General features: G+C 53.0%; 1 protein-coding gene across 2 annotated transcripts in view; it reads right to left on the minus strand.

Moving 5' to 3' along the window:
• Positions 1 to 24,671, minus strand: part of LOC138805078 (glutamate receptor ionotropic, NMDA 2B-like) — a 191,083-nt gene that overhangs the window by 22,073 nt on the left and 144,339 nt on the right. For both annotated transcript variants that reach the window (XM_069989655.1, XM_069989654.1), the window contains exons 5-6: positions 13,904 to 14,018; positions 198 to 400 (exon numbers count right to left, since the gene is read on the minus strand). In XM_069989655.1, coding sequence (XP_069845756.1) covers positions 198 to 400; positions 13,904 to 14,018 — 318 coding nt within the window. The remainder of the gene's footprint in view (positions 1 to 197; positions 401 to 13,903; positions 14,019 to 24,671) is intronic.

The following is a 24,671-nucleotide window of genomic DNA, read 5'->3' on the forward strand; positions in this document are numbered from 1 at the left end:
CCAACAGGTGTTTCATCTGTCTCCCCAAATCGTGCTGGACCCTCAGACTGGGGGCCCTGCTGGCTCAGCACCCACAGTGACCTGGAGCCCCCCAGGAACTTGAGGCCAGGCAAGGATGGCGGTGGGGACCTTGGCGCAATCGGCGCCCAGGCCACACGCCCCCCCCCAACCCAGCCCCCTGCCTGCGGACCACGTACTCGGTGATGATGCGCTTCTGGCAGGGGACCGTGTTGCGCATGCAGGTGCCGCTCAGGGGGTCCACGCTCTCCACGATGACAAAGGGCGCCTCCTCCAGCGTCACGATGCTCAGGTGGTCATCCTCCTGCTCCTCCGTCTCGGGGCACATGCGCGGCCACACATAGTATTTCATCTGCAGGGACTTGTCTTTCCATTTGCCCACCTGCGTGGAGTGAGATGGGGGGGAGAGGGCTCAGGCATGGGATGGGGGGGAGTGAGGCGTGGGGGGGAACGAGCTCCCCCCCGTGCCCACCCAGAGCTCACACTGGGTGAGGAAAGCAGGGGTGCAAGGGTCTGTTTAGGGCGCATGGAGCTGTGAGGAAAGCTCATTCTTCCTCGCCGAGGGGGCCAGGGGTCCCACCTCTCTGTTCCATTTCACCTTAAGACGCAGGAGAGAGAGCAGGGTTCAAAATCTCCTGACTCCCCTTTTAATTTTTATATTTAGTCGGTGGTGAGACTTGAACTCAGAGCCTGGGCGCTGTCCCTGAGCTCTTTCACTCAAGGCTGGCACTCTACCACTTGAGCCATAGCACCACTTCCAATTTTCTGGTGGTTCATTGGAGATTGGAGTCTCATGGACTTTCCTGCTGGGGATGGCTTTGAACCGTGATCCTCAGCTCTCAGCCTCCTAAGTAGCTGGGATGATGGGCGTGAGCTACCGGTGCCTGGCTCTCCTTTTTTTTTTTTTTTTTAAATTATGGTATATCAATGTGTGGGTATATCATAGCACAACACCCTTGCGTGGTTAATAGATGCTAGTAAAAAAAAAATCATTATTATTATTTTAAGATAAAGAGCCTTGAGTACAAAGAGGCTCAGGGACAGTGCCCAGGCCCTGAGTTCAAGCCCCACGACCCGGGACCCGCACAAAAACCAAACAAAACCCACGAAGATCAGATGCTGGTGCAAGACCCAACCCAGGTTGGCGGGGAACGTACCGTCCTGGCAGAATTTGGACCAAATGTCTCTTGGCATTCTTGCCAGCAAGATAAATGACCATACAACCTACTGTGTACATGGACAGATTGAACAAGAGTTTAAAATCTCTATCTACCCCCCCACCCCCAAATAAAAAGGAAAGAAAAGGTTATTTAACACATCAGTGCTGACACTAAAGGAGCTCTTTAGTGATCCAGCAGAGGGTCTTTGTTTTGTTCACAGCAGTGACCGCAGAGAATGCTTTAGAAAACAAAACAGGGGTCTAGCTGGCAGAGAGCAGACAGCCCAGGGCTGAAGGGAAAACACGCTGGGCTTTGGATCCACACTTGGGGGATGCTGTGGGTGGGGGTGGGGGGGCTGGGGGAGGGATGTGGCCGTAGTAGTTGTTAAGGATGAGCACTTGGATTTTTCTTTTGCCGGACCTGGAGCTTGAACTCAGGGCCTGGGTGCTGTCTCCAAGCCTCTTTGTACTCAAGGCTGGTGCTCTACCACTTGACCACTTGAGCCACAGAGTCACTTCTGGTTTTCTGGTAGTTTATTGGAGATAAGAGTCTCACAGACTTTCCTGCCTGGGCTGGCTTTGAACTGGGATCCTCAGATCTCAGCCTCCTGAGTAGCTAGGATTACACATGTGAGCCACTGGTGCCTGGCTAACATTTGGATTTTTCAAGAGCAAGTTCCTGTGACTAAATAGGAGATGATTCAGCAGTCTATAAAACAATTATAATCACAAAAGCTAATCTGTAGACAGACTTAGTGATCAACTTTGCTTTGTGTTCAGCACATGACAGCTGGAAAAAGAGGTTCTGAGCCCATAATTCTGGAAGCCACTCATTTATTTTTGGTGCCAGTCCTGGGGCTTGAACTCAAGGCCTGAGCACTGTCCCTAAGTTTATTTATTTATTTTTTTGGTGGGTCATGGGGCTTGAACTCTGGGCCTGGGCGCTGTCCCTCAGCTCTTCAGCTCAAGGCTAGCGCTCTACCACTTGAGCTATAGCGCCACTTCCCCTAAGTTTTTTTTTTTTTTTTAACCTCAAGTCTAGACTCTCTCATTTGAGCAACAGCCCCACTTCTGGATTTTTGCTGGTTCATGGAGATGAAGAGTCTCATCAATTCTCCTGCCCAGGTTGGCCTTGAACCGCAGTCCTCAGACCTCAGCCTCCTGAGAAGCTGGGATGACAGGCGTGAGCCAACGGGCCTTGGTGAAGGGCTTGTTTCTGTGCAAGACTCGTGTGTTGTAAGCTGTTTTTCTTTTTCCCCGTTTTCTTGGGGATAACGAGGTGAGAAGGAAAGTTAATAAAATCTATAGATGGCTAAGAGGAGAGATTTTGTTTTGAACTACAACAAAAATCCACAACAAATATCAGATCCATGCCGGTGGCAAGGAGGCGCAGCGTTGGAGGACACATTGGGATGGGCTTTTCTCTCGGTCATTCTTTTTTTTTGTTGTTGGGTCTGGTTGTGGGGCCTGAACTCTGGGCTTGGGCACTGTCCCTCAGCTCTTCAGCTCAAGGAGCCACAGCGCCACTTCCGGCTTTTTTCTTTTTTCTTATGTGGTGCTGAGGAATCGAACCCAGGGCCTCATGCATGCAAGGCAAGCGCTCTACCACTGAGCCACCTTCCCAGCCCTCTCTCGGTCATTCTTGCTGTTTCTCTTTTGCATCACTGGGGATCGAACCCTGGGTTTGGCATGTTTTAGGCACAGGCTACCCCTGAGCCATGCCCCCACCTTAAATCTCTACAGATTAAAGTAGGTTACAAATAATGAAAAGTTGACTAAAAGGAGGAACGTTTACATAGAAAGAACTCATCCTATTTGACAAAATTCTTCCTTCGAGGAGAAGGAAATATGGCAAGAATATTACGCATGGAAAAGTCTGGAAGGGCAATGAAGAAGAGTCACTAGAGAAAGAGCAGCTTGAGGCGCAGAGAGGAACATTCCAGAACATTTTATCTATAGAATATAGGATCTTGGAAAGGTAGAGGAGAAGGAGCAGGAAATGAAGATCAACAGGGAAGAGGAGAGACAAGAGAGAAAAAAAAGTGTGGAAAAAGAAAAATCAAGTGAAAATGTTTAATCAAGTGGGTAAATTTATAATCAAGAGGGTGAACTTACAGTCGAGCTTCAAACACGATCAGGGGAAACCAACCAACCAACGAAAAGTTAAGACAGAATAGGGAGAATCAACGAGTGTGAAAACTCTTGTATACACCTCCTGGAAGGTGAATGCTACGCAGACGTTAGTACCACAGACTCCGTGGAGGGGGGAAGGGGGGAGGGAGAAGAGCCTTGTGCCCCGGGGGGGGGGGGGGATGGATCATCAGCAAACGGTGCTAGGGCTCCGTCCTTCCCCATGGTGTTTTAGTGCCTGCGCTCTGCCCAGAGCTGGGCAGATTCCAGAAGAATCTGGAATCCGTGGAAGGACAGAGCCGCTGGCTAAGTGGCGTGCGGTGAAAGGGGGGGTCACAGCTTGTAGCGGAAGAAACAGATGATGGTAAGAGTGCTGGGGGGCGTGGGGGGGGGAGGACGCCTGTTTACAAACACGGCTTAATTAATTAGCCAGCCAGAGGAGGCCGCGTGCAGGTGTCAGGCCGAGAATTAATTAACACCCGGACGCCAGCCCCTGGGGCGGTGTCCAGAGTCACGTGGTCAAGTGCCATGACTGAACTTGCCAGCAGCGCTGCTTACTTTGCCTAAGTTGCTCTGGTGGCCTGATGGAAGCTACTGGACTGAGAAAATGCTAGAATGACCATGGGCTTGGTAGATCACAGTGGGGAGAGGCCGCTGTGTGTCAGGGAACGCCGAGGCCTGCACACCGTCACCCCGATCTTCTGAGGGTCCTGAGGTGTGAACTCAGGGTCTTACCCTGGCCAGGCAGGTGCCCTACCCCTTGAGTCACGCCCCACCCTGCTTGGCGCCCAGGCGGCCTCAGACCTCCGTCTTCCCATCTGGACCTCCTTCCTGTGCAGCTGGGATGGCAGGCTGCTCCACATGGACTCGGTCCTCTCAGTCTCAGCCTCTGGAGCAGTGGTTGGGATTACAGGCGTGAGCCACCCTACTCAGCCTTCTACTTCCGCCGACTGCTTCCTTCTGTTTCAACGGGCAAAAGGGCTGCTTGAAAAAGACGCAGCAGATGCCACCCCCCCCCCCCCCGTGGAAAATACACACAAGACGGTGAGAAACACAGCTGGATGGAGTTGGCCGGCTGGGGGAGGGAGGGAGCCAGGGCCAGTCTTGGAGGAAAGGGGTTCTCGCTCTTTGCCCCTTGTGGGTCTTGGGGAGGGAAAGTGACTTTCAGGGCTGGCTGTTAACCGTTTCCATTTGTCACGCATGCGTTCTCTAGCGGGTTCCGAGTGCGGGTGGCATGGAGGCTGTCCCGGCCACATCTTGGGGTGGGGGTGGGGGTTAATGGAGCGGAAAGTGGCTGTGGGTCACACTGTAAATAGAACGCAGCAGCGGGGCGGCGGGGGTCAGGGCAGAGTGCCGGGGAGGCCGGAAGCTGAGCAGAAGGACATGTGGACACGGGGACAGACACAGGGTGGGGGGTGGAGAGTTGGAGTGCACCACTGCTGAGTAAGCTGCTCGGACCAGAATCACATGTGAGAGAGGAAAACACTCCTTCCGGTCTTGCTCCAGAAGCATCTGCTCCAGAATGTCTGCTCCAGAACACCTACTCCAAACGCCTGCTCCACAACACCTGCTCTACAACGCCTGCTCCAGAAGCACCTGAGCCAGAACACCTGCTCTACAACACCTGCTCTAGAACATCTGCTCCACAATGCTTGCTCATGAACACCTGCTCCAGAACACCTGCTCCAGAACACCTGCTCCAGAATATCCACACCGGACCATCTGCTCCAGAACACCTGCTTCAGAGTCTTCACACAGGCTCCACCAGGAGAATCTCTGGATCTCCATATGGAACATTCACTGATAGGAACTTTCCTTTCCTTCCCCTCTCCTCCTCTCCCCTCCCCTCCCTGCCCTCCGGTCCCCTCCCTCTTCATTCATTGTTGGCAGTACTACTGCAGGTTAGAACTCAAGTTTAACGCTCACAAGATGAGTGCTCTGCCACTTGAGCCGTCGTACAAAGTCTTTTTTTGATATATATATATATATATATTATTGTAAAGATACTATACAGAGGGGTTACAGTTACATGAACAAGGTAATGAGTCCATTTCATATTGAGCATCGTTACCCCCTCCTTTGTTTTTCCCCTGCCATCCCTTCCCTCCCCACCTCCCACAGTCTTTTTGCCTTAGCGATTTTTTCAGACAGAAGACTTCTTTTGGGGAAGGTGGCCTGGGCCAGGCTGGACCTCGATCCTCCTGTTTTCACTTCCTGACTTGGCTAGGATTTCAGGAGCCCACCATTAGGGCTGGCTTAAAAAAAAAAACAAAAAGAATTGGTTGAGACTTCTCGATCCCTCATTGACCAAGCTGGCCTGGAACCAGAATCCTCTTGCGCCCCCTCCCCCCGCGCCCCCTGCCCCCTACCACAAGTAGCTAGGAGAGCAGGCTTGAGCACTGTGCCCAGCCAGCCTCTGCACGAGTGCAGGAAATACAGGGTAATAACTATACTCTGACATTTTGAAATCCCAATGCACCAAGCTCTTGAGAAGTTTTTGAGTGGACACGGATGTTAGGAAAGGGTTGCTCCGGCTGCACTCCGGCACCTGCGAGGGAGACAAGGGGTGAGGGAGAGATGGGGTGAGGGAAAGATGGGGTGAGGGGGGCATGGCTAGAAGAGTAACGTCACCATGTCCCTCAGGTGGCTGAGCTCACAGCTCCGAGCTGGGATGATGGAGGGGGGCGCGGGGGTCTTGCCAGGCTGGTGGCTCCATGCGGGTTCAGAAGAAAGGTTGAGAGGGGACAGAGGGGGTGGCGTGGGGAGAGAGAGGAGGGGACATAGAGAGAGGAGGGGGTGTGAGGGGGAGGAAGAGGAGAGGACAGAGAGAGGTGTAGGAGAGAGGAGGAAACACAGAGAGAGAGAGGAGGAGGATAGGGAGGAGGAAATAGAGAGAGAGGAGGAGGATAGGGAGGAAGAAACAGCAAGAGGAGGGAGAGAGAGGCTCTTCTCTTTGGGGACCGGGGTCACCCACAAGCCCAGTGCTAGCCAGAGGCTATGCGACCCCGGCCCCCTACGCCTCTCCTTCCTCCATGTGCCTCTCAGAAAAAAAAAAAAAAAGAAAGAAAAAGAAACACCAAAGCTACAGCTGTGTTCTAGAATTTTCCTCTGTGACCCCGAAGCAGAGAAGCCGTGGAGAGAGAGAGGTAGGCTGCCTCGCAATGCGGCGGGGCCTGGGAGGAGAGTCCGGAGATGACTGATGTTATTTCTGGGGTTCTGGTGATGTCATGGGGGGCAGGGACTGGGGGGGTGAAGCCTGGCCCCCCTGGTTTCTTTGCAAAACAGCTCCAGGAGGAGACCAGAAAACCCACGCTGAGAGGCAAGCAGAGAACCCCTGCGTGGAAGCCACGGATGCCGGGCGAGAGGACCCGGCCCCGGGGCCGGCGGGGACCACGCGTGGAGGGCCCCACCCCGTGGGTTGATTGGTGCGTTTTCTGCTAGAATACACTTCTGGGGAAACAAAACAAAACAAAACCCAAGAGAGGCTGGAAGGGACTGGGGTAGCTGGTGTCTGCCATTTTGAAAGACCCAGGATGAGGAGTGGCCGGGGCCACGCGTGGCACTGTCACCTCCGCATCTGCGTGCGCTCTGTGGGGACGCGTGTCTCCTCAGCCTCGTCTCGTAGAGATGGATTAGAATCCATGGAAGGAATGGCAAACCAGACCACGAGTGTGTGTGTGTGTGTGTGTGTGTGTGTGTGTGCATGTGTGCGTGTGAGTGAGACAGTACACAAGTAACACAATCGTTTCCACACTGGGAAGGGACAAAGGAAAACGCCCCATAAAAGCCTGTCTCAAAACGACGTGACCTTCTGAAGAAGCAGATCACAGGCAGAGACCCCCAGCCCTCAGCACCCCAAGAAGCTGAGGTGACAGGTGTGAGTCCCCCTCCTCCCCCCACCTGGCTTCTAACCCCCATTCCTCCCTTTTGTAGTTATGGAAACTGAGTCACGACAGCTCACGACCCACCCATCACCCCCCAGATTGACGGCAGAGCCAAGACCCCCAAAGTTCCATTTCTGGGGCTCGGAATTCAGCAAATGGCTTGTTCAATGCGCCACTGGAGGGGTGAGGCAGAGAAAGAAAGTGGGGCGCTTCGCTTTGCGAAGACTCAGAGAATGCTGAATCCCACGTTTGGAAAAGGGACACGTGGACGGACAGAGCCACAGAACCCACCAGGAAAAACCCACAGAGAACACAGTTATGAAATGGTGCCTCGGGTGTGTAGGATGCTGGGAGCCAGCCTGGGGGGCCAAATCGCCTTTTCATGTTCTACAAAGTTCTGGATGCTTCCTCCGGGCGGGAGGCCTGCGCTCATCTATTATTGAACATGGTTAAACGGCGCTGAGGAGGAGCGCAGGGAGACGGAACAGATCAGCAGCCACAGATCACTAGGGCTGTGTGTGCTCAGGGGCCCTGTGCACACCCCTCCCCAGGGCCACCGGGAGATCAGAGGTCAACAACGCTGCCCACCCACCATCCACGTGGGCCCACGCACTGCGCAAATGACCACAGGACCCAGCGGCCAGGGCATGATCGCTTCCTGTCTCAGGGCTTTTTTGGGTCAAAAATCCAGATGCTGTCGGACGCTGTGGCTCATGCCTATCATCCCAGTGACTCAGGAGGCTGAGATCTGAGGATCGTGGTCCAAAGCCAGCAGGAGAGTCCATGAGACTCTGATCTCCAATGAACCACCAAAAAGACAGAAGTGGAGCTGTGGCTCAAGTGGTACAATGCTCACCTTCAGAACAAAAGCTCAGGGACAGTGCCCAGGCCCTGAATTCAAGTCCCAGGACCAGCACACACACACACAAAACAAATACACAAAATATATACAGGCATTTTTTCAATGAAAAAGTCTTATCCCCGCCAAATTAACTCACACACAGCCGCTCTTGGCGAATGTTGAAACCACTACTAGATGGTGCTCTGCTTTGTTGAATGTTTCTCCATTCCCATCTATGAACATGAAATATATACATTATAAATAAATAGATATATTTGACTTTATATTTATATATATATTTAACTTATTGGGCCTGCTTGGATTAATCTGGTTCTGTGTGAGATCTTCAGCCTCTTTTCCCTCAGCTAGTGGAGTTCATAAAATATTTGGTGTACTGTGTTCCATATAAAAACAAAGTTAAATTTTCATGCCGCCGTCCTGGGAAGATTTAAGGGCTGCTATTTTAAATTCCCTGCGGTGCACTGGCATCTGGCTGCACCTCCAGCCGATGCCTGGTGGGTGCCCGGTCGGTAGGGTCTCGGGGTCGTGTGGCTGTGGCTGTCGGACAATGGTAGAAGCTTTCGGAGAGGAACAGAGGTTTCTTGAAAACCCCGTGTGAGGGGCCTCAGACCTTTGTCATCCGTTCAAACCTTATCTCAACAAACAAGCTGGGTAGGTGGTGCACTCCTGTAGTCCCAGTAGAGGGACACAGGGAAGTGGATCAGAGCCAGAGTGAGAGTCCAGCCTTGGCCCAAAACAAACCAACAAACTATCAAGCAAAATCCACCACCACCTCCACAACAAAACAAGATCCAATCTGACAAGAACCTCAAGAGATAAGGGCTAGGGCGTGGCTCAGCGGATAGAACACCTGCCTAGCGAGTGTTAGGCCCTAAGCTCAAACCCCAGTACCCTCAAAAATGGAAGTGTGGGGGGGGGGGAGAAAGATAAGAGGAGATTAGGCTCCGTGGACAGTGGCTAGGGCTGAGTTTGAGCCCTATGACTGGCAAAAAATAATAAATAAATAAAAGGCCTTGGTTTTGTGTCTTCTTGATGGTGTCCATTCCATTTGATAAGAAAACTGTGACTGACAGGGGTCTGTTGGGAGGGGGAAGAGGAGGAGGAGGGGGAGGGGGAGGAGGAGGGGGAGGGGGAGGAGGAGGGGGAGGGGGAGGAGGGGGAGGAGGGGGAGGGGGAGGAGGGGGAGGAGGAGGAACAGCGGCTATGCCGTGGTTTGGGTCCCACGTCACTGAGCGAGAAGGGCCGGCTCTGAGCACTCGCTCAGCGAGCCCTGGTGTCTGCAGTGGCTCTGTCTTCCGCACCTCTCTCTAGCCAAAGACAAAGCTCCCGCTTGGTCTACGGTGGCTGTTCTCCTGTCTGGGGAGGAAGCGGGCGGCGCAGGGCCAGGCTGCCTGAGGAGCTCTGCCCTGGTGGACGGAGCACGGAGCCGCCCTCACCGGCGCTGCCTCTGCCCTGCGCCAGGTCCCAGGCCTTCTCCACGGCCGCGCTCTCCAGCCTGAGTGGAAGGGAGCGCGAGCCACCCAAGATCAAGGCTGGTGCCCCGACAGCCACGCTGGGCCCGCACTGCGCCTGCCCGCCTCGCCGGTGTCCCTGGCGGGGAGAGAGGCCGGGTGGACACGGCGCCCAAGGCTGGATTCCGGCTGTCACCCCAGCTGCCAGCCCTCGCTGAAGTGCCTTCCATCGGCCCGACTCGGGAGGCGCAGGACGGGGTGCGGTGCGAACAGGAGCAGGACGGGGCGCGGTGTGAACAGGCGCAGGACGGGGTGCGGTGCGAACAGGAGCAGGACGGGGTGCGGTGCAAACAGGAGCAGGACGGGGTGCGGTGCGAACAGGCGCAGGACGGGGTGCGGTGCGAACAGGAGCAGGCCAGGGCGCGGTGTGAACAGGAGCAGGACGGGGTGCGGTGCGAACAGGAGCAGGACGGGGCGCGGTGTGAACAGGCGCAGGACGGGGTGCGGTGCGAACAGGCGCAGGAAGGGGTGCGGTGCAAACAGGCGCAGGACTGGGTGCGGTGCGAACAGGCGCAGGACGGGGTGCGGTGCGAACAGGAGCAGGACGGGGTGCGGTGTGAACAGGAGCAGGACGGGGTGCGGTGCGAACAGGAGCAGGACGGGGTGCGGTGTGAACAGGAGTAGGACGGAGTGCGGTGCGAACAGGCGCAGGACGGGGCGTGATGTGAACAGGAGCAGGACGGGGCACAGTGTGAACAGGAGCAGGACGGGGTGCGGTGTGAACAGGCGCAGGATGGGCTGCGGTGTGGACAGGCGCAGAACGGGGTGCGGTGCGAACAGGCGCAGGACAGGGTGCGGTGTGAACAGGAGCAGGACGGGGTGCGGTGTGAACAGGAGCAGGACGGGGTGCGGTGTGAACAAGAGTAGGACGGGGTGCGGTGTGAACAGGCGCAGGACGGGGTGCGGTGTGAACAGGAACAGGATGGGGTGCGGTGTGAACAGGAGCAGGACGGGGTGCGGTGCGAACAGGAGCAGGACGGGGTGCGGTGTGAACAGGAGTAGGATGGAGTGCGGTGCGAACAGGCGCAGGACGGGGCGTGATGTGAACAGGAGCAGGACGGGGCACAGTGTGAACAGGAGCAGGACGGGGTGCGGTGTGAACAGGCGCAGGATGGGCTGCGGTGTGGACAGGCGCAGAACGGGGTGCGGTGCGAACAGGCGCAGGACAGGGTGCGGTGTGAACAGGAGCAGGACGGGGTGCGGTGTGAACAGGAGCAGGACGGGGTGCGGTGTGAACAAGAGTAGGACGGGGTGCGGTGTGAACAGGCGCAGGACGGGGTGCGGTGTGAACAGGAACAGGATGGGGTGCGGTGTGAACAGGAGCAGGACGGGGTGCGGTGCGAACAGGAGCAGGACGGGGTGCGGTGTGAACAGGAGTAGGATGGAGTGCGGTGCGAACAGGCGCAGGACGGGGCGTGATGTGAACAGGAGCAGGACGGGGCACAGTGTGAACAGGAGCAGGACGGGGTGCGGTGTGAACAGGCGCAGGATGGGCTGCGGTGTGGACAGGCGCAGAACGGGGTGCGGTGCGAACAGGCGCAGGACAGGGTGCGGTGTGAACAGGAGCAGGACGGGGTGCGGTGTGAACAGGAGCAGGACGGGGTGCGGTGTGAACAGGAGTAGGACGGGGTGCGGTGTGAACAGGCGCAGGACGGGGTGCGGTGTGAACAGGCGCAGGACGGGGTGCGGTGTGAACAGGAACAGGACGGGGTGCGGTGTGAACAGGAGCAGGACGGGGTGCGGTGCGAACAGGCGCAGGACGGGGTGCGGTGCGAACAGGCGCAGGACGGGGTGCGGTGCGAACAGGCGCAGGACGGGGTGCGGTGTGAACAGGCGCAGGACGGGATGCGGTGTGAACAGACATCTACAGGCTCCCGTGTGTGCACGTGTGTACGTGTGTGTGCCACCTGTGTGTGTATGGGAATGTGCACACACATGCATGCATTTGCGTGTACATACATATTTGTGAGCATGTGTACCTGTATATGTCGGTGTGCGGGTGTATGTGTGCAAGGGTGCACACGCATGCGTGTATGTTCCTGTGCAGCGACTTTCTACACACAGAGAGCAGCTCCCGGTTTCCTCCCTGCCACCGAGGCTGGTGTTCTCTCCCCGCCCCTCCGTGGTCGCTCACTGGCGCTCTCTCGGACGCCCCGCCCCTCCGTGGTCACTCACTGGCGCTCTCTCGGACGCCCCGCCCCTCCGTGGTCGCTCACTGGCGCTCTCTCGGACGCCCCGTCCCTCCGTGGTCGCTCACTGGTGCTCTCTCGGACGCCCCGCCCCTCCGTGGTCGCTCACTGGTGCTCTCTCGGACGCCCCGCCCCTCCGTGGTCGCTCACTGGCGCTCTCTCGGACGCCCCGCCCCTCCGTGGTCGCTCACTGGCGTTCTCTTGGACGCCCCGCCCCTCCGTGGTCGTTCACTGGTGCTCTCTCGGACGCCCCGCCCCTCCATGGTCACTCACTGGTGCTCTCTCGGACGCCCCGCCCCTCGGTGGTCGCTCACTGGTGTTCTCTCGGAGGCCCCGCCCCGCCCCGCCGTGGTTGCTCATTGTTCTCTCGGAGGCCCCGCCCCGCCGTCGTTGCTCATTGTTCCCTCGGAGGCCCGCCCCCCCACGTGGTCTCTCACAGCGAGCCCCATCGACGGCGGCAGGAGCAGACATGCGTTGAAGGATCACAGGTGAGAAGAAGGGTTTCTTTCACCTGGATGGCCATGTCTGCCCTGGCACCCAGTGCATCACCACCCCATGCCACATGAAGCGGGCGCCGAGGCCCACGCCTGCCATCCCAGCTACAACGAGGGCTGAAATCTGAGCATTGTGGGCAGCAAAGTCTGGGTGACTCTTATCTCCAATGAACCACCAAAAACACCCAAAGCTGAAGTGGTGCTGTGGCTCAAGTGGTAGGGCACCCACTTTGAACACAAAAGCTCAGGGACAGAGCCCAGGCCCAGAGTTCAAGCCCCAGGACTGACACCCACACACCCACACCCAAAATGGTGCACACAAAGGAGGGTGACTCACAGTCCACATTTGCTGAATACTGACCATGGCCTGATCACTATATACTGGCATTTGCTTCTAAAAATCTCATTTAGTATTTACAATGAGCAGCATTATGAAAACCCCCATTTTACAAAGGGGAATGGACTCGGGTCATGTCCGTCCAGGTTTCGCTGAGTGCAATGTAGGAAGCCCTGCCCCGATTCCCCAATTCCCAGAACCAGACACCACATGGGTCAGACGACAAGTCTTTCCAAAAGAACCGGTTCCAATCCAGTAGCGCCCACCTGTAATCCCAGCTGCTTGGGAGGCTAAGATCCGATGTTCCTTCACATAGAGGCTCTACAGTAGAGTTGTGAATCCTAGATGCTGAGCTCTTGGAGAATTCCCCAACGTCAGCACTGAATCACAACCCTCCCTGTACCCCAAAAACCCCAAAAAAGCCCTCATGATGCAGGAGGGGGACAGCGGCCAGGTGTGGCTACTCATGCCTGGAATCTTAGCTATGTGGGAATCTAAGGGCAGGAGGAGCACAGTTCATGCCCGCACTAGGAGGAGGAGCTAGGGAAACCCCATTTCAGCAAACAAGGTGGGTGTACTGGAGGGAGGCTAGGAGAGGACGGAGGCCCGAGGTCAGCCCGGACCAAAAGTGTGAGGCCTCGCCCAGCCAGTAAGAAAATGCTCCTCCATCTCAGCCAGTCCACGGGCGCTTTCCCCATATACCAACTTCCTTTAGTAGATTCCAATGGGGACCTGTGCAAATTCATTCCACATAAAAACGTGTAGCCGGGCACCAGTGCTCACACCTGCCATCCCAGCTACTCGGGAGGCTGAGATCTGAGGATCACGGTTCAAAGCCAACCTGGGCAGGAGAGTCCTCGAGACTCTTATCTCCAATAAACCACCAGAAAACCAGAAGTGGTGCTGTGACTCAAGTGGTAGAGCACCAGCCTTTTGCAAAAAACAGCTCAAGGACAGCGGACCAGGCCCTGAGTTCAAGCCCAGGACTGACAGACACGCAAACAACAACAAGCCTGGCGCAGTGACTTTTCAAAAGTCAGCGCGATGCTCAACCTGGGCGTCTGTGAAGTCATGTCCACGCCTCCCCCCATGTGTGAAACTACACCCCCCTCCACCCCTCCACCACGCATGCTGCTGGTGCACCTGCACACTCCCAGTCCAGCCAGCTCAGGATCCGAACGCCATCGCCACCACCGAGGGTGGGGAGCACTACATGGAGAGCTCACCGGAGCGCAGGGCACACACAGTGCCTGTGGGGAACGCACTCCCAGGTCCCCCCCACCCCCCAGCCTGGCCTGGGAATCGGGGTGATGTCCTACCCGCTCCCACTTCCTCTCCTTGTTGAGCAGGATGATCACCAGCTTCGGGTGCATCTGGTACCCATCCTCGCTGAACGACAGGTTTCTCCCCTCGAACGTGACGTTGATCAGGTACCTGCAGAGACACAGACATGCGTGTTAAGGAGCGCGAAGCAGGTGGAATGGGGCTGGGGTGGGGGACCCGACACGCGGCCACCACGGGGGAACAGCGCCAGGCACACACCCACCCGCGTGGGCAACCGAGGAATCCGCATCTTCCCCATCGCGGCGGGAACCACAGTGGGAAGAATTAATACAGTAACTGAAAAAAGAAAACAGCACTAGGTTGGGGTTCTGTCTACAGCTCCGAGTTTGGCCCCCCACTACTGCACATTGGAAACCTCAGCATCCTCCCAACCCCGTGTGCAGAAAGTGTGATAAGGAGAGAGGCTTCCACAGGAAGAACTATGTTAAGCACTCATCACGGTGCTTGGGACGTATAAGAACTAAGTTAAGCATTCACCATGGCCCCTGGGGCACAGTAGCTCTCATGAAGCGCTTGCCCACAATTCTTTTTTTGGGGGGGGGGGTCCAGTTGTGGGGCCTGAACTCTGGGCCTGGGCGCTGTCCCTCAGCTCTTCAGCTCAAGGCTAGCGCTCTACCACTTGAGCCACAGCACCACTTCCGGCTTTTTTCTTTTTGCTTATGTGGTGCTGAGGAATCAAACCCAGGGCCTCATGCATGCAAGGCAAGCGCTCTACCACTGAGCCACCTGCCCAGCCCCTTGCTCACAATTCTTAACTCCAAAGAGGTGAAGGGAAAGAAAGTGAGCGTGCACCCAACCAACACAAGCACACACATCTGCCTGCATGCACAAGCGTCCACACGCAGGCCACATGCACACACACGTGCACGCCCCATTCTCTGAGAGTCTGGCACAGCCCCTATTCCTAAGCATTATCAGAGGAATCTGCTAGAGAGATCCCACTGCACAGACCAGAGTCCCGAGCCCCTGCCCTCCCCCTGGGTAACAGGAAACCCCTGGGGGTGGGAAAAGGGGAGGGAAAGGGGCCATTTCTGGGGGGCTGCAGGCATAAATGAGCAGGAAGAGGGAGATCAGTACGATCTCTTCTGGCCAGCTGGAGTCCCACATCCAAGCAGCCCGGTGACCAGTGCGATGTGAGCGAGGCCCATCCCAGGGCCCGTTCCCTGGGGAGATGGTCAGGATCATTAGCGCCACTGGACGGCTGGTGATTAATGTCCCTTTATCACGTTGATGAGTGCTGGCTGCGTCCCGGAGCTCTGGGCTGGACGCTGCCTGGGAGCCGCGTCTCTTTGCTAAGCTAACAAGCAGGGGGTCGGGGGGCTCTGATAACGGCTTGGGGGGTTTCCCAGGGACATGGGAGCTCCCTGGGTTCCTCCAGGTGCTATTAGGTTAATGGAGGTCAGGACGCTGGGGACCCCCCAAAGGGGAGAGAGCCCTAGAACTTTAGAAAGGACAGACTTTGGCAAGCACCTGGCTGCCATTTGTCACTGCTAGAGACTTTCTCCCTTGGTCTTGAGTACTTCCCTCCTCAGGGCTACTCAGCACAGCACCCATCCTCAAGGCAAAGCTTCCCCATAGCCAGGTGGCTCGGTCTCACTTGAAAACTGGGTTCTACTTTCTACTCCTCTAGAACCCTTTGGTCCTCGTTTTCGTCTTTAGATAGCTCGTAGCCTTGGTGTAATTCCTTCTTCCCCAAGAGAGTTCTTTAAGCATCTGAAGACACTGATCATGTAACCCTTATAATTTAAGTGCCAGTCCTGGGGCTTGAACTCAGGGCTTGGGCAGCACTGTCCCTGAGCTTCTTTTGACTCAAGGCCCTACCATTTAAGCCACAGTACTACTTCCAGCTTAAATTTTTTTTTTTGTTATTAATTGGAGATAAAGAGTCTGATGGACTTTCCTACCTTGGCTGGTTTTGAACCAGCAACCCTCAGATCTCAGCCTCCTGAGTAGCTGGGATGACAGGTGTGAGCCACCAGACTCTCAGCTTCACCACCTATTTTGATTTGGAAAGGAACCTCAAGCACCAAAGGGTTCAATTATTTGTCCCATGTTCCATTCCCAATTGGGATTAGCGGTGACACTTAGCATGGTTCCCAGTTCTCCCCTACCCACCCCCCACCGGGCTTTTCTGATCACGTGGGTTCCACGTCCATTCCTCCACCTGGACCCCGGTCATGGCCTCAGGTCCCTCCTCGCCCCAAACACCCCCAGTCCATAAAGCATGGCTGCCCATATTGGGCCTGGAACCCCGGCCCAGAGTCTCCTGAGCTCTCTGAGCAACCTTTCACCCGAGATCCCAGCCCAGCATGAGCTGGAAGGAAAGGACCCAAACTCAAACCGAGAGCTCTCTAGAACTCAACCCAAGAAGCATAATCACCAGAGCACCAGACATTTTAAACTAACAAACCACACTTTGAAGTGCTCGGTGCCATTATCTTGGAAGAGATAATGGCCCTGGCGCTAACAGTAATGGACTGTGTGGAATAATTTCTGGAGCTCTTCAGAGAAAGGTTATAAAACACAGAAAAGAATTCAGCCTCATCTCATTTTTTTTTGAATGAACAAAAAGAAGACAGAAGGAGGGTGGAAGTCAAGGAAGGAAAGAGGGAAGGGGAAGGAGAAAATGAAAGAAGGAGAGGAAATGTGTTATCTGGGCTAAACAGCCCAGCTCTAAATAATTCTCACTTGATCAAACACATTTAAAAGACACCGTTCGTGGCAGAAGGTAATGGACTGGTTGCAAGAGAGAAGTTTCGATCAGTGGTGCACACTGGGTGTGTACGCGTGTGTGGAGGGAGGCGCGTGGCATTGGCGTGTGGAGGTTGAGAAGTTTGAGAGTTGAGGAAATGCAGTTCCCTGGTGGTTCTTGTTCTAGAATGCAGACATTGTCCTTCGTTCTGGAGTGTCCTCCACCTCCCAGCTCCGCGAGGTCATTCCCTCATATCCAAACACATCTCAGAGTATTTTAAACTTAACCGATCTCTAGGTACCATCTCCTGACAACATCCAGGACATTCTCCAGCAAAGTATCTTACAGTGTTTCTACCCTTCGGCAACAGACAGATTAATCATGCACAGTGTTTTTTTTTTTTTTTTAACTGAGTGATTAATGTCCTGTGATATGACACTATTTAGCTATTAGTGAAGAGCCTGAAAAAAAATATATGTATTAGCCTTGGGCATGGATGCCCTTCCAAAAGTAGAACAAGCCCGCCTAATAGCTGATGAGGAAGACTGGGCAGCCGTGAAATGGAGGAGGTTACTTTTCTCGTTTTTGTTGGTCATGGGGCTTGAACTGCGGGCCTGGACACTGTCCCTCAGCTCTTCAGCCCCAGGCGAGTGCTCTACCACTTGAGCCACAGCGCCACTTCTGGTTTTCTGGTGGTTCATTGGAGATCAGAGTCTCACGGCTGGCTTTGAACCGCGATCCTCAGCTCTCAGCCTCCTGAGTAGCTGGGATGACAGGCATGAGCACCTGCTCCCGGCTGGAAGTGGTCACGTCTGGATGTGAAACGTTGGACCTGAATCTCAGAGCTCTCTCTGTTGGAGGAAGATATGGTTTCACTCTCCCTGCCTTGATGACCAAATGAATGAAAGGATCCTGGAAAGAGTACATTGGCATGACCTGAGTATCTACAGAACAGAAACTGACTTCGTTTTGAGCCTTGGTGAGCGAAAGGAAGTACTGGAGAATGGGGTCCCTGGACGGGGAGGATGCAAACGTCATGCTCATCCACTGAACGTTCCAGAAGACCTGGAAACAGCCAGTGGTACTAAGATCTTGCTTTACTTGCACATTTTTGAACATTCAAGTCACAAAGCTGGGTGTGGGTGGCTCGTACCTGTTGTCCCAGCTACTCAGGAGGCTGAGATCTGAGGATCACGGTTCAAAGCCAGGCTGGGCAGGAAAGACCGTGAGACTCTGATCTCCAGTGAATTAACAAAAAGCCAAACATGGTGGAGCACCAGCCCTGAACTCAAGTCACAGGACTGGCACAGAAAGAGAGAGAGAGAGAGAGAGAGAGAGAGAGAGAGAGAGAGAGAGAGAGAGAGAGAGAGAGAGAGAGAGAGAGAGAGAGAGAGAGAGAGCACAAAACGGTATGTAAATTGCTGAATAAAGAGTTAAGATCAAAAGCCCCCCTGGTAGTTTTGCAATTCTGTGAATACTTCTTCCTCCCGTGCACAGAAGCTCTAGCTCCCGGGGACACACGTTCCGCCCAAGCACAGATTCTGAAATCTTCCACCATGGAGCGGGAGGGGAGGGCAATTCTTCTGGACCAGTTCTTTCCCCAGGACACCAGGCACAGGCTTTGCAGTTTTACCAAGATGTGATGACTGGGCCAGGAAGAGATAGGCCCCACTCAGGGCCCTACTATGGTGGTGACTTCCACAGCTCCCCTTCTTCTTCTTGTTGTTTTTTTTTTTTTTAGCTAGTAAAAGTTAAACGGAAAAGGATCAGGGCTCTGGGAAGGTGGATTGAATTCGCCACCCTCAGGTTACAAGATTTCTGCCTTTAAAGAAAATGTCTAACCCTGATTCTGGGTGGCGTCTTGGTGTAGGCCTTGGAGGCTTGTATCTGTGAAATGACCAGGCTGGCTTGAACCATCTCGTTTGCCTGACATGGGAAGCAACAGGGAAGCTGTTTTGACACATTGTGTGTGTGTGTGTGTGTGTGTGTGTGTGTGTGTGTGTGTGTGTGTGTGTGTGTGTGTGTGTGTGTGTGTGTGTGTGTGTGTGTGTGTGTGTGTGTGTGTGGTCCTGGGGCTTGAACTCAGGGCCTGGGCGCTGTCCCTAAACCTCTTTGTGCTCTAGGCTGGCTCTGTAACACTCAGGCCACAACTCCACGTCTAGTTTTTTGGTGGTTAAATGGAGAGAAGAGTCTCGCAGGCTCTCCTGGGTGGGCTGGCTTTGAACTGCAATCCTCAGATCTCAGCCTCCTGAGTAGCTGGGGTGATAGGTGTGAGCCACCAGCACCTGGTTTAAATTACTTTTTATTGTGTGCTGTTGAGGCGTACAACATGATGCTATGGGTCATGTACAAAAAGCTGAGCACATATATCTGAGTTCATATATCTGTCACCTCTCCTCTCTTCTGGTTAATACTGAGGTAGTTATTATGTTACTGAGCTCCAGCATCTGGTAGCAAGCCCACGAATCTTTCTCTTAGGAAGAGGGGGCACGCCGGTAGACACTACAATTACTTATACTCCTTTTCTCTGGAAACAGCAAAGACAATTTCCCCTCTGGATGGGAAATGATAGCCTTCAAAAACAATGTTCGAAGCTACCTAATTAGGGACCGGTGTTAAAGGAAAGAGACGCGAAGTCATTTTATAAATTAGATGTCTGATGCTATGGTTTGTGTCTGCCATTAGAGACGTCCGATTGTTTCCAAACTTAATTGATAATTACCAAGACGAATCCTACATGAGCAACACAGTGTACCGATGGTCAACACAGTGGGCGATGGGGGAGTGTCTGGATTTCCTGATGGATTCTTTTAGAACCAAAGCCAGGAGCCGGCCCGGCCATCAGTTACCCTGCATTGGAACTGATGAAGAGGCTGAGATGCCTTAAAATGCCAGAAGAAAATAAGAATAGAATAAAATAAAGCAAGAAGAGAAGAAGACACACACACACACACACACACACACACACACACACACACACACAGAGCAGTGCAGTACCCTGTGTATGAGTAACAGCTCTGGTCATGTGACCTCTGGGCTCAGGCCCTGGGCCTGTCATTGGCTCAGGTGCGTGTGACAATCTTCCCAGGGCGATGAATTATTTGATCTTGTCAGCAAAGGCCTCTCTGCAGGCAAAAGGGATTTGGAGGTGATTTTAAATATTTCCTTTGAGGTGTCATCCGTACCAGCATTAAATCATACGTGAGACAAAATAATTAGAAATACTAGGTTGTTTTTTTTTTTTAAAGCCGTTCTCTTATTTTAGACAAAATGACATATAGTTGAGAAGCTGGGGAGAGACTTAAAGGGCAGACTGCAGGATTAATTTAAAATTACTTGAGACGGATTAAAAATAGTTTGTCTTCCAATGAGTTAAGCCTTTCTGGCTGGAGCGGTTTTGCTATCGGCATTTATTTTGCAAGTCATTCCCCATACATCACAGAAGGTTCCAGTCTGGGCCGGTCCATGTTGAGTTATTCAAGTTCTAAATTAGCGGAGTTACGTTAATGAGATATTGAAGTGTCCTGAAAACTGACAAATAAACGTTTCAGATATTGCTTCTCCTGCTAGTGAGGAATGCATTTCACTCCAGGAAGATGGGCTGAATTGTGTGTGTGTGTGTGTGAGTGTGTGTGTGTGTGTGTGTGCAGGTCCTGGGGCTTGAACTCAGAGTCTGGGCACTGTCCCTGACCTTTTTCGCTCAAGTGTTCTACCACCTGAGCCACTGCATCTTCTGGTTTTCTGGTAGTTCCTTGGGGATAAGAGTCTCACAGACTTTCCTGCCCAGGCTGGCTTCAAATTGTGATCCTTAGAGCTCAGCCTCCTGAGTAGCTGGGATGACTGGCGTGAGCCACGGGTACTGGCTAGAATTGCATTTCAAGGGGCATGTGGTGATGTGTCTGTCGATTCACCATTTTTTTTTACAGAGGAAAAAACCCTCTTCAGTCTCCTGGATCTAACAATGAAATATTTTTTTCCCTGAGAGTGCTAACTTGCCTTCTGCTTCATGAGTGAATGGCTTGAATCCATTTTACTGGAAATGAGAGAAAATGGAGGATTTTTCCCCCTCTTTTGACAGTCACCCAGAAAGTTTAGTTTGGCACACATAAGAAGGCAGAGAATTCGCTTTCCTCCAGAATGACAGGCCCCTAGCCGGGGGACAGGGATGGTTTTGGGGACCCCCGCACCCCCTAGAGGTCCATCTGGGGTCAAACCCACTGGTCAGGCCTCTTACACAGAAGAGTGTGGAAAGGCTGGGCAGCATTCCGAAGGCTTGGGAAACCAAAGGAGAGACAGAGCGAGTTAAGTGACGTGTGTGTGTGTGTGTGTGTGTGTGTGTGTGTGTGTGTGTGTGTGTGTGTGTAGGGTGGCTACAGAGGGCAGAACACACACATATATACACATAATCATACATGGCTACAGAGGATAGAATTCACACACATGTACACATGCTCACCCACATGGCTACAGAGTATAGAACACACATGCACACACACACACATGGCTAGAGGGTAGAACACACACATATGTGCACTAATACATATACAGGTGCACACACACACACACACACACACACACACACACACACACACACACATGCTTAGGCAGTGAAGTGGTGCATTGCTTCAGAGCCAGCTACCACTGAGGTCCCCTGTTCAAATCCTGCATCAACACAGCTGTGTGACCTTGCATGGTGTTTAGTCTCAGTTTCTCTCCTCCCCTGCCCTCCTCCTCACCTTCCCTCCCGTCTACTTATTTATTATTTATTCACTATCTTTGAGTAGTTGTACAAAGAAGTTTCAATTCAACATATTGGTTTTTGTAAAAAACAAAAAACAAAGTAACAACAACAACAAAACAAATAAACAAGCGAAGCCAAGCACCAGTGGCTCACACCTGTCATCCCAGCTACTCAGGAGGCTGAGATCTTGAGGATCGCAGTTCAAAGCTAGCCTGGGCAGGAAAGTCCGTGAGACTCTGATTTGTAATGAACCACCAAAAAACCAGAAGTGGCGCTGTGGCTCAAGTGGTAGAGCACTTGCCTTGAGTGAAAAAGCCTCAGGTACCAAGTTGGGAGTTCCTATCTCCAGCCAAAAAATATTCCAGGCAAGTCGAAGGTCAGCTGACCACCTACCAGGCAGGACATGGCACCTTCTCTGCGCCTATGAGAAACTTTAGGGTACAAGCGTCTCTGCGTGATGTTCATTTTTGCTCCCGGGTTGCCAACACCACTTGGGAGGTCTGCCAAAACCGGCTGAAGAGCAACTGGCAGAGATTTCTCTAGAACATTCAGCTTTGACCAGACGCCTTCCACCTGTGAACTCTCAATCGTATTAAAAGAAACCTTGCATGTGTATACACCTTGGCGGGAAACCAAGGGCCCTGGGTCCAATCCCAAAGAAAAGAAATAAGGACCTTTTCCTCTTCGCTTCCATCTTCTGCTTTCTCAAAATGCTGCCTGTCTAGACATTTTCCTCCCAGCCCCGGGGCTGGCTGACCCTTGGGAAGTTGGTTGGTTTGCTGTTTCCTTACCAGGGAAACTTTCATACAGATAGCAAAGGTAAGCTCACATTCCCCTCCCATCTCAAAGAGCCCCCATTACCCCATTCCTCCCTGGGGATCGGCTTTGTACTCCTCCTTATCTCATCAATAAAATCAACACGTGGCAAACACCATAGCTCCCACCCTCTTGGGAGCTATTATATGCTAATGTCACAAATTCTCCCTAAGACAGTGCTACTAAAGTGGAGGGGGAGGGGCAAAACGAGGTGAATGGTTCTGGGGTGAGTGACAGCTTTGGTTACAGGGAGAAGGATAGACACCTGGAAGAACCGTCCCTCTGGGGAAAGGGCAGTTATAGCCCAGTCTTCTGGTAATTGGTAGAGTTCTTCAAGAAGAGATTCCTAAGGGTGATTACAGGGCAGGTGGAAAGGAAGAGGGGAAAGGGAGGGGGAATATTCCAAGGGTAAAACAAAGTTTCCCCCAGAGGACCCAGGATGCCCCTCGGTGTTTAGAGGAGATGGCGCCACAGATGCAGGATAACACGAAGGACTTTCTCTGACAGAAAACCCAGTCTCTGAGGTAGAACACTCACGTCAAGCACACAGAAGACCAAGGCTTTGAGCCTCAGTAGGACAGGAAATACACCTCTGAAAGCAAAACTTAGTCTTCAGTCAGGAGCCTACAGCACCACAGTTACACAAGCAAAGGTGCCCAGAGTGCATTGGCCAAAGCCTCGGGTTTCCGAGCCTCTGAAAGAAGCCTTGTTTGAAAGCCCAGTCCATTAAAGCACACTGTCCCCAACCAGATGCACGTGGAGAGAGAAGAGATCAGAATGGCTCATTCATTTACTTGCTAGGTTCAAGACACCCATTGACTTTCCCCCCATATTCTATGGGTAGTTAATGTTTTCTCTTCCACCCCCACCCCGCAAAAGACAGCCCTGGACCCCAAGCTCTTCTTCACAGGGAGGTGGAAAGAACCACGTAATCCTGCTCCTTGCAGGGGGAGGGAAGGTAGAGCTCAGATGTTCCTGATTGGCCATGGGATCCTGAGTGTTAGGGCTTGGCTGGTTTCTGATTGGTCACGGTCAGGGGCTAGAGTTGAACTGGGTTTTGATTGGTTTGGGTCAGGGGCTAGCGCTGGGCTAGTTTCTAATTGGTCAGGGGACTCGGGGCGGGGAACGGCTAGAGCTAGGCTGGTTTCTGATTGGTCACAGAAGGGCTTGGCTGTTCCTGATTGGTCAGGGTTGGGGGCTAGAGTTGAGCTGGGTTTTGATTGGTCTGGGTTGGGGGCTAGCGCTGGGCTAGTTTCTAATTGGTCAGGGTCAAGGGCTAGAACTAGACTGTTTCTGATTGGTCAAGGGACCTGGCTCTTTCCCTCCCTCTGTAGGTTGATGTTTCCATGGAAACCAGCTCTTTAATGCTTCTGAAATTACTGTATTTTATGCCATTAACTCTTTGTTGACCAGGGACAGTTACAGAGTTTTTTTTTTTTTAACTCCTCTGAAGAACAGTTCCATTTTCTACCTGTTCTTAATTCTTAAAACAGAATAACTGACCTAGGACGTCTCTATTTTCCCACCAGACACACTCCTTCACCCAGGTGATCTTGGCTTTTGCTTCTGCCTTTCTACTGAGACTTTTCACAGCATCATCCATAATCAAAGCAAAGTCACCAGAACAGAAATCAGGAGTATGTCGCCCGTCACTACTCGTGACATTGTACAACTTCAAACAGCGGACACTCCCAAATTTATTGGCCCTTCCATGCATGAAAGATGACACGCTGGTTTTCCTCCTAGACCTCTGGTCAGCCCTCTCTTTCTATTCATTTAAACTCCATCTTCCCTAATTTGAGCCCATCAGGACTCAATCTGAGTCCTTCTCTCTGAGTTCTTATCTGGCAGCCACAGCATCCGTGATCATCTTCCAGGTCAAGAATTTGACAGCCCTGAGCAGGGTCCTAACCTTCCTCAGGCCCTCTGGTTCAATATTTCTGGACTGTTCTATCATAATGTTTTGGTATTGAGTCAAACTTAACCATGTGGGGTCTAAGCTGGGTTCCTCTGTCTGTTGCCTGATGCCTCTCAGAATTCTGGTACAGTGTGACGCCTCCCTTTCTGCTGTAATGTCATCTGTAACACATGAATGAAAGGAGACTAAACTTTCTGCTGAAAAAGTCAACAACACATTAGCATTATCCACAAAATATGCTGAGCGACATCTCTCTCCTACTCCCCAGCACACACCTCCCGACTCTGTCTCCCCAAGGTGAGCGAGGCTCACAGCTCACTACCACATCTGTGAGATGGCTTAGAAGTCGTATTTCAGCTCTGCCCGCATAGTAATAATAGTAATAATAATAATAATAATAATAATAATAATAGGAAGACGATCTCCAACAATGCTTTCACCCACTCAACATTTGCCGAGCTCTGTTCTGGGTATTTTACATGATTTTAAATCCTCATAGCAGTGCTATAAAATAAGATGAGAGTGTATGCTATGATGATTATGTAATAGCTATATCAAGGCGAACTCCCGGCTGTC

Source organism: Dipodomys merriami, unplaced genomic scaffold (genome assembly GCF_024711535.1).
Source record: "Dipodomys merriami isolate MVZ:Mamm:240054 unplaced genomic scaffold, mDipMer1.0.p SCAF_384, whole genome shotgun sequence".
NCBI classification, from domain to species: domain Eukaryota; kingdom Metazoa; phylum Chordata; class Mammalia; order Rodentia; family Heteromyidae; genus Dipodomys; species Dipodomys merriami.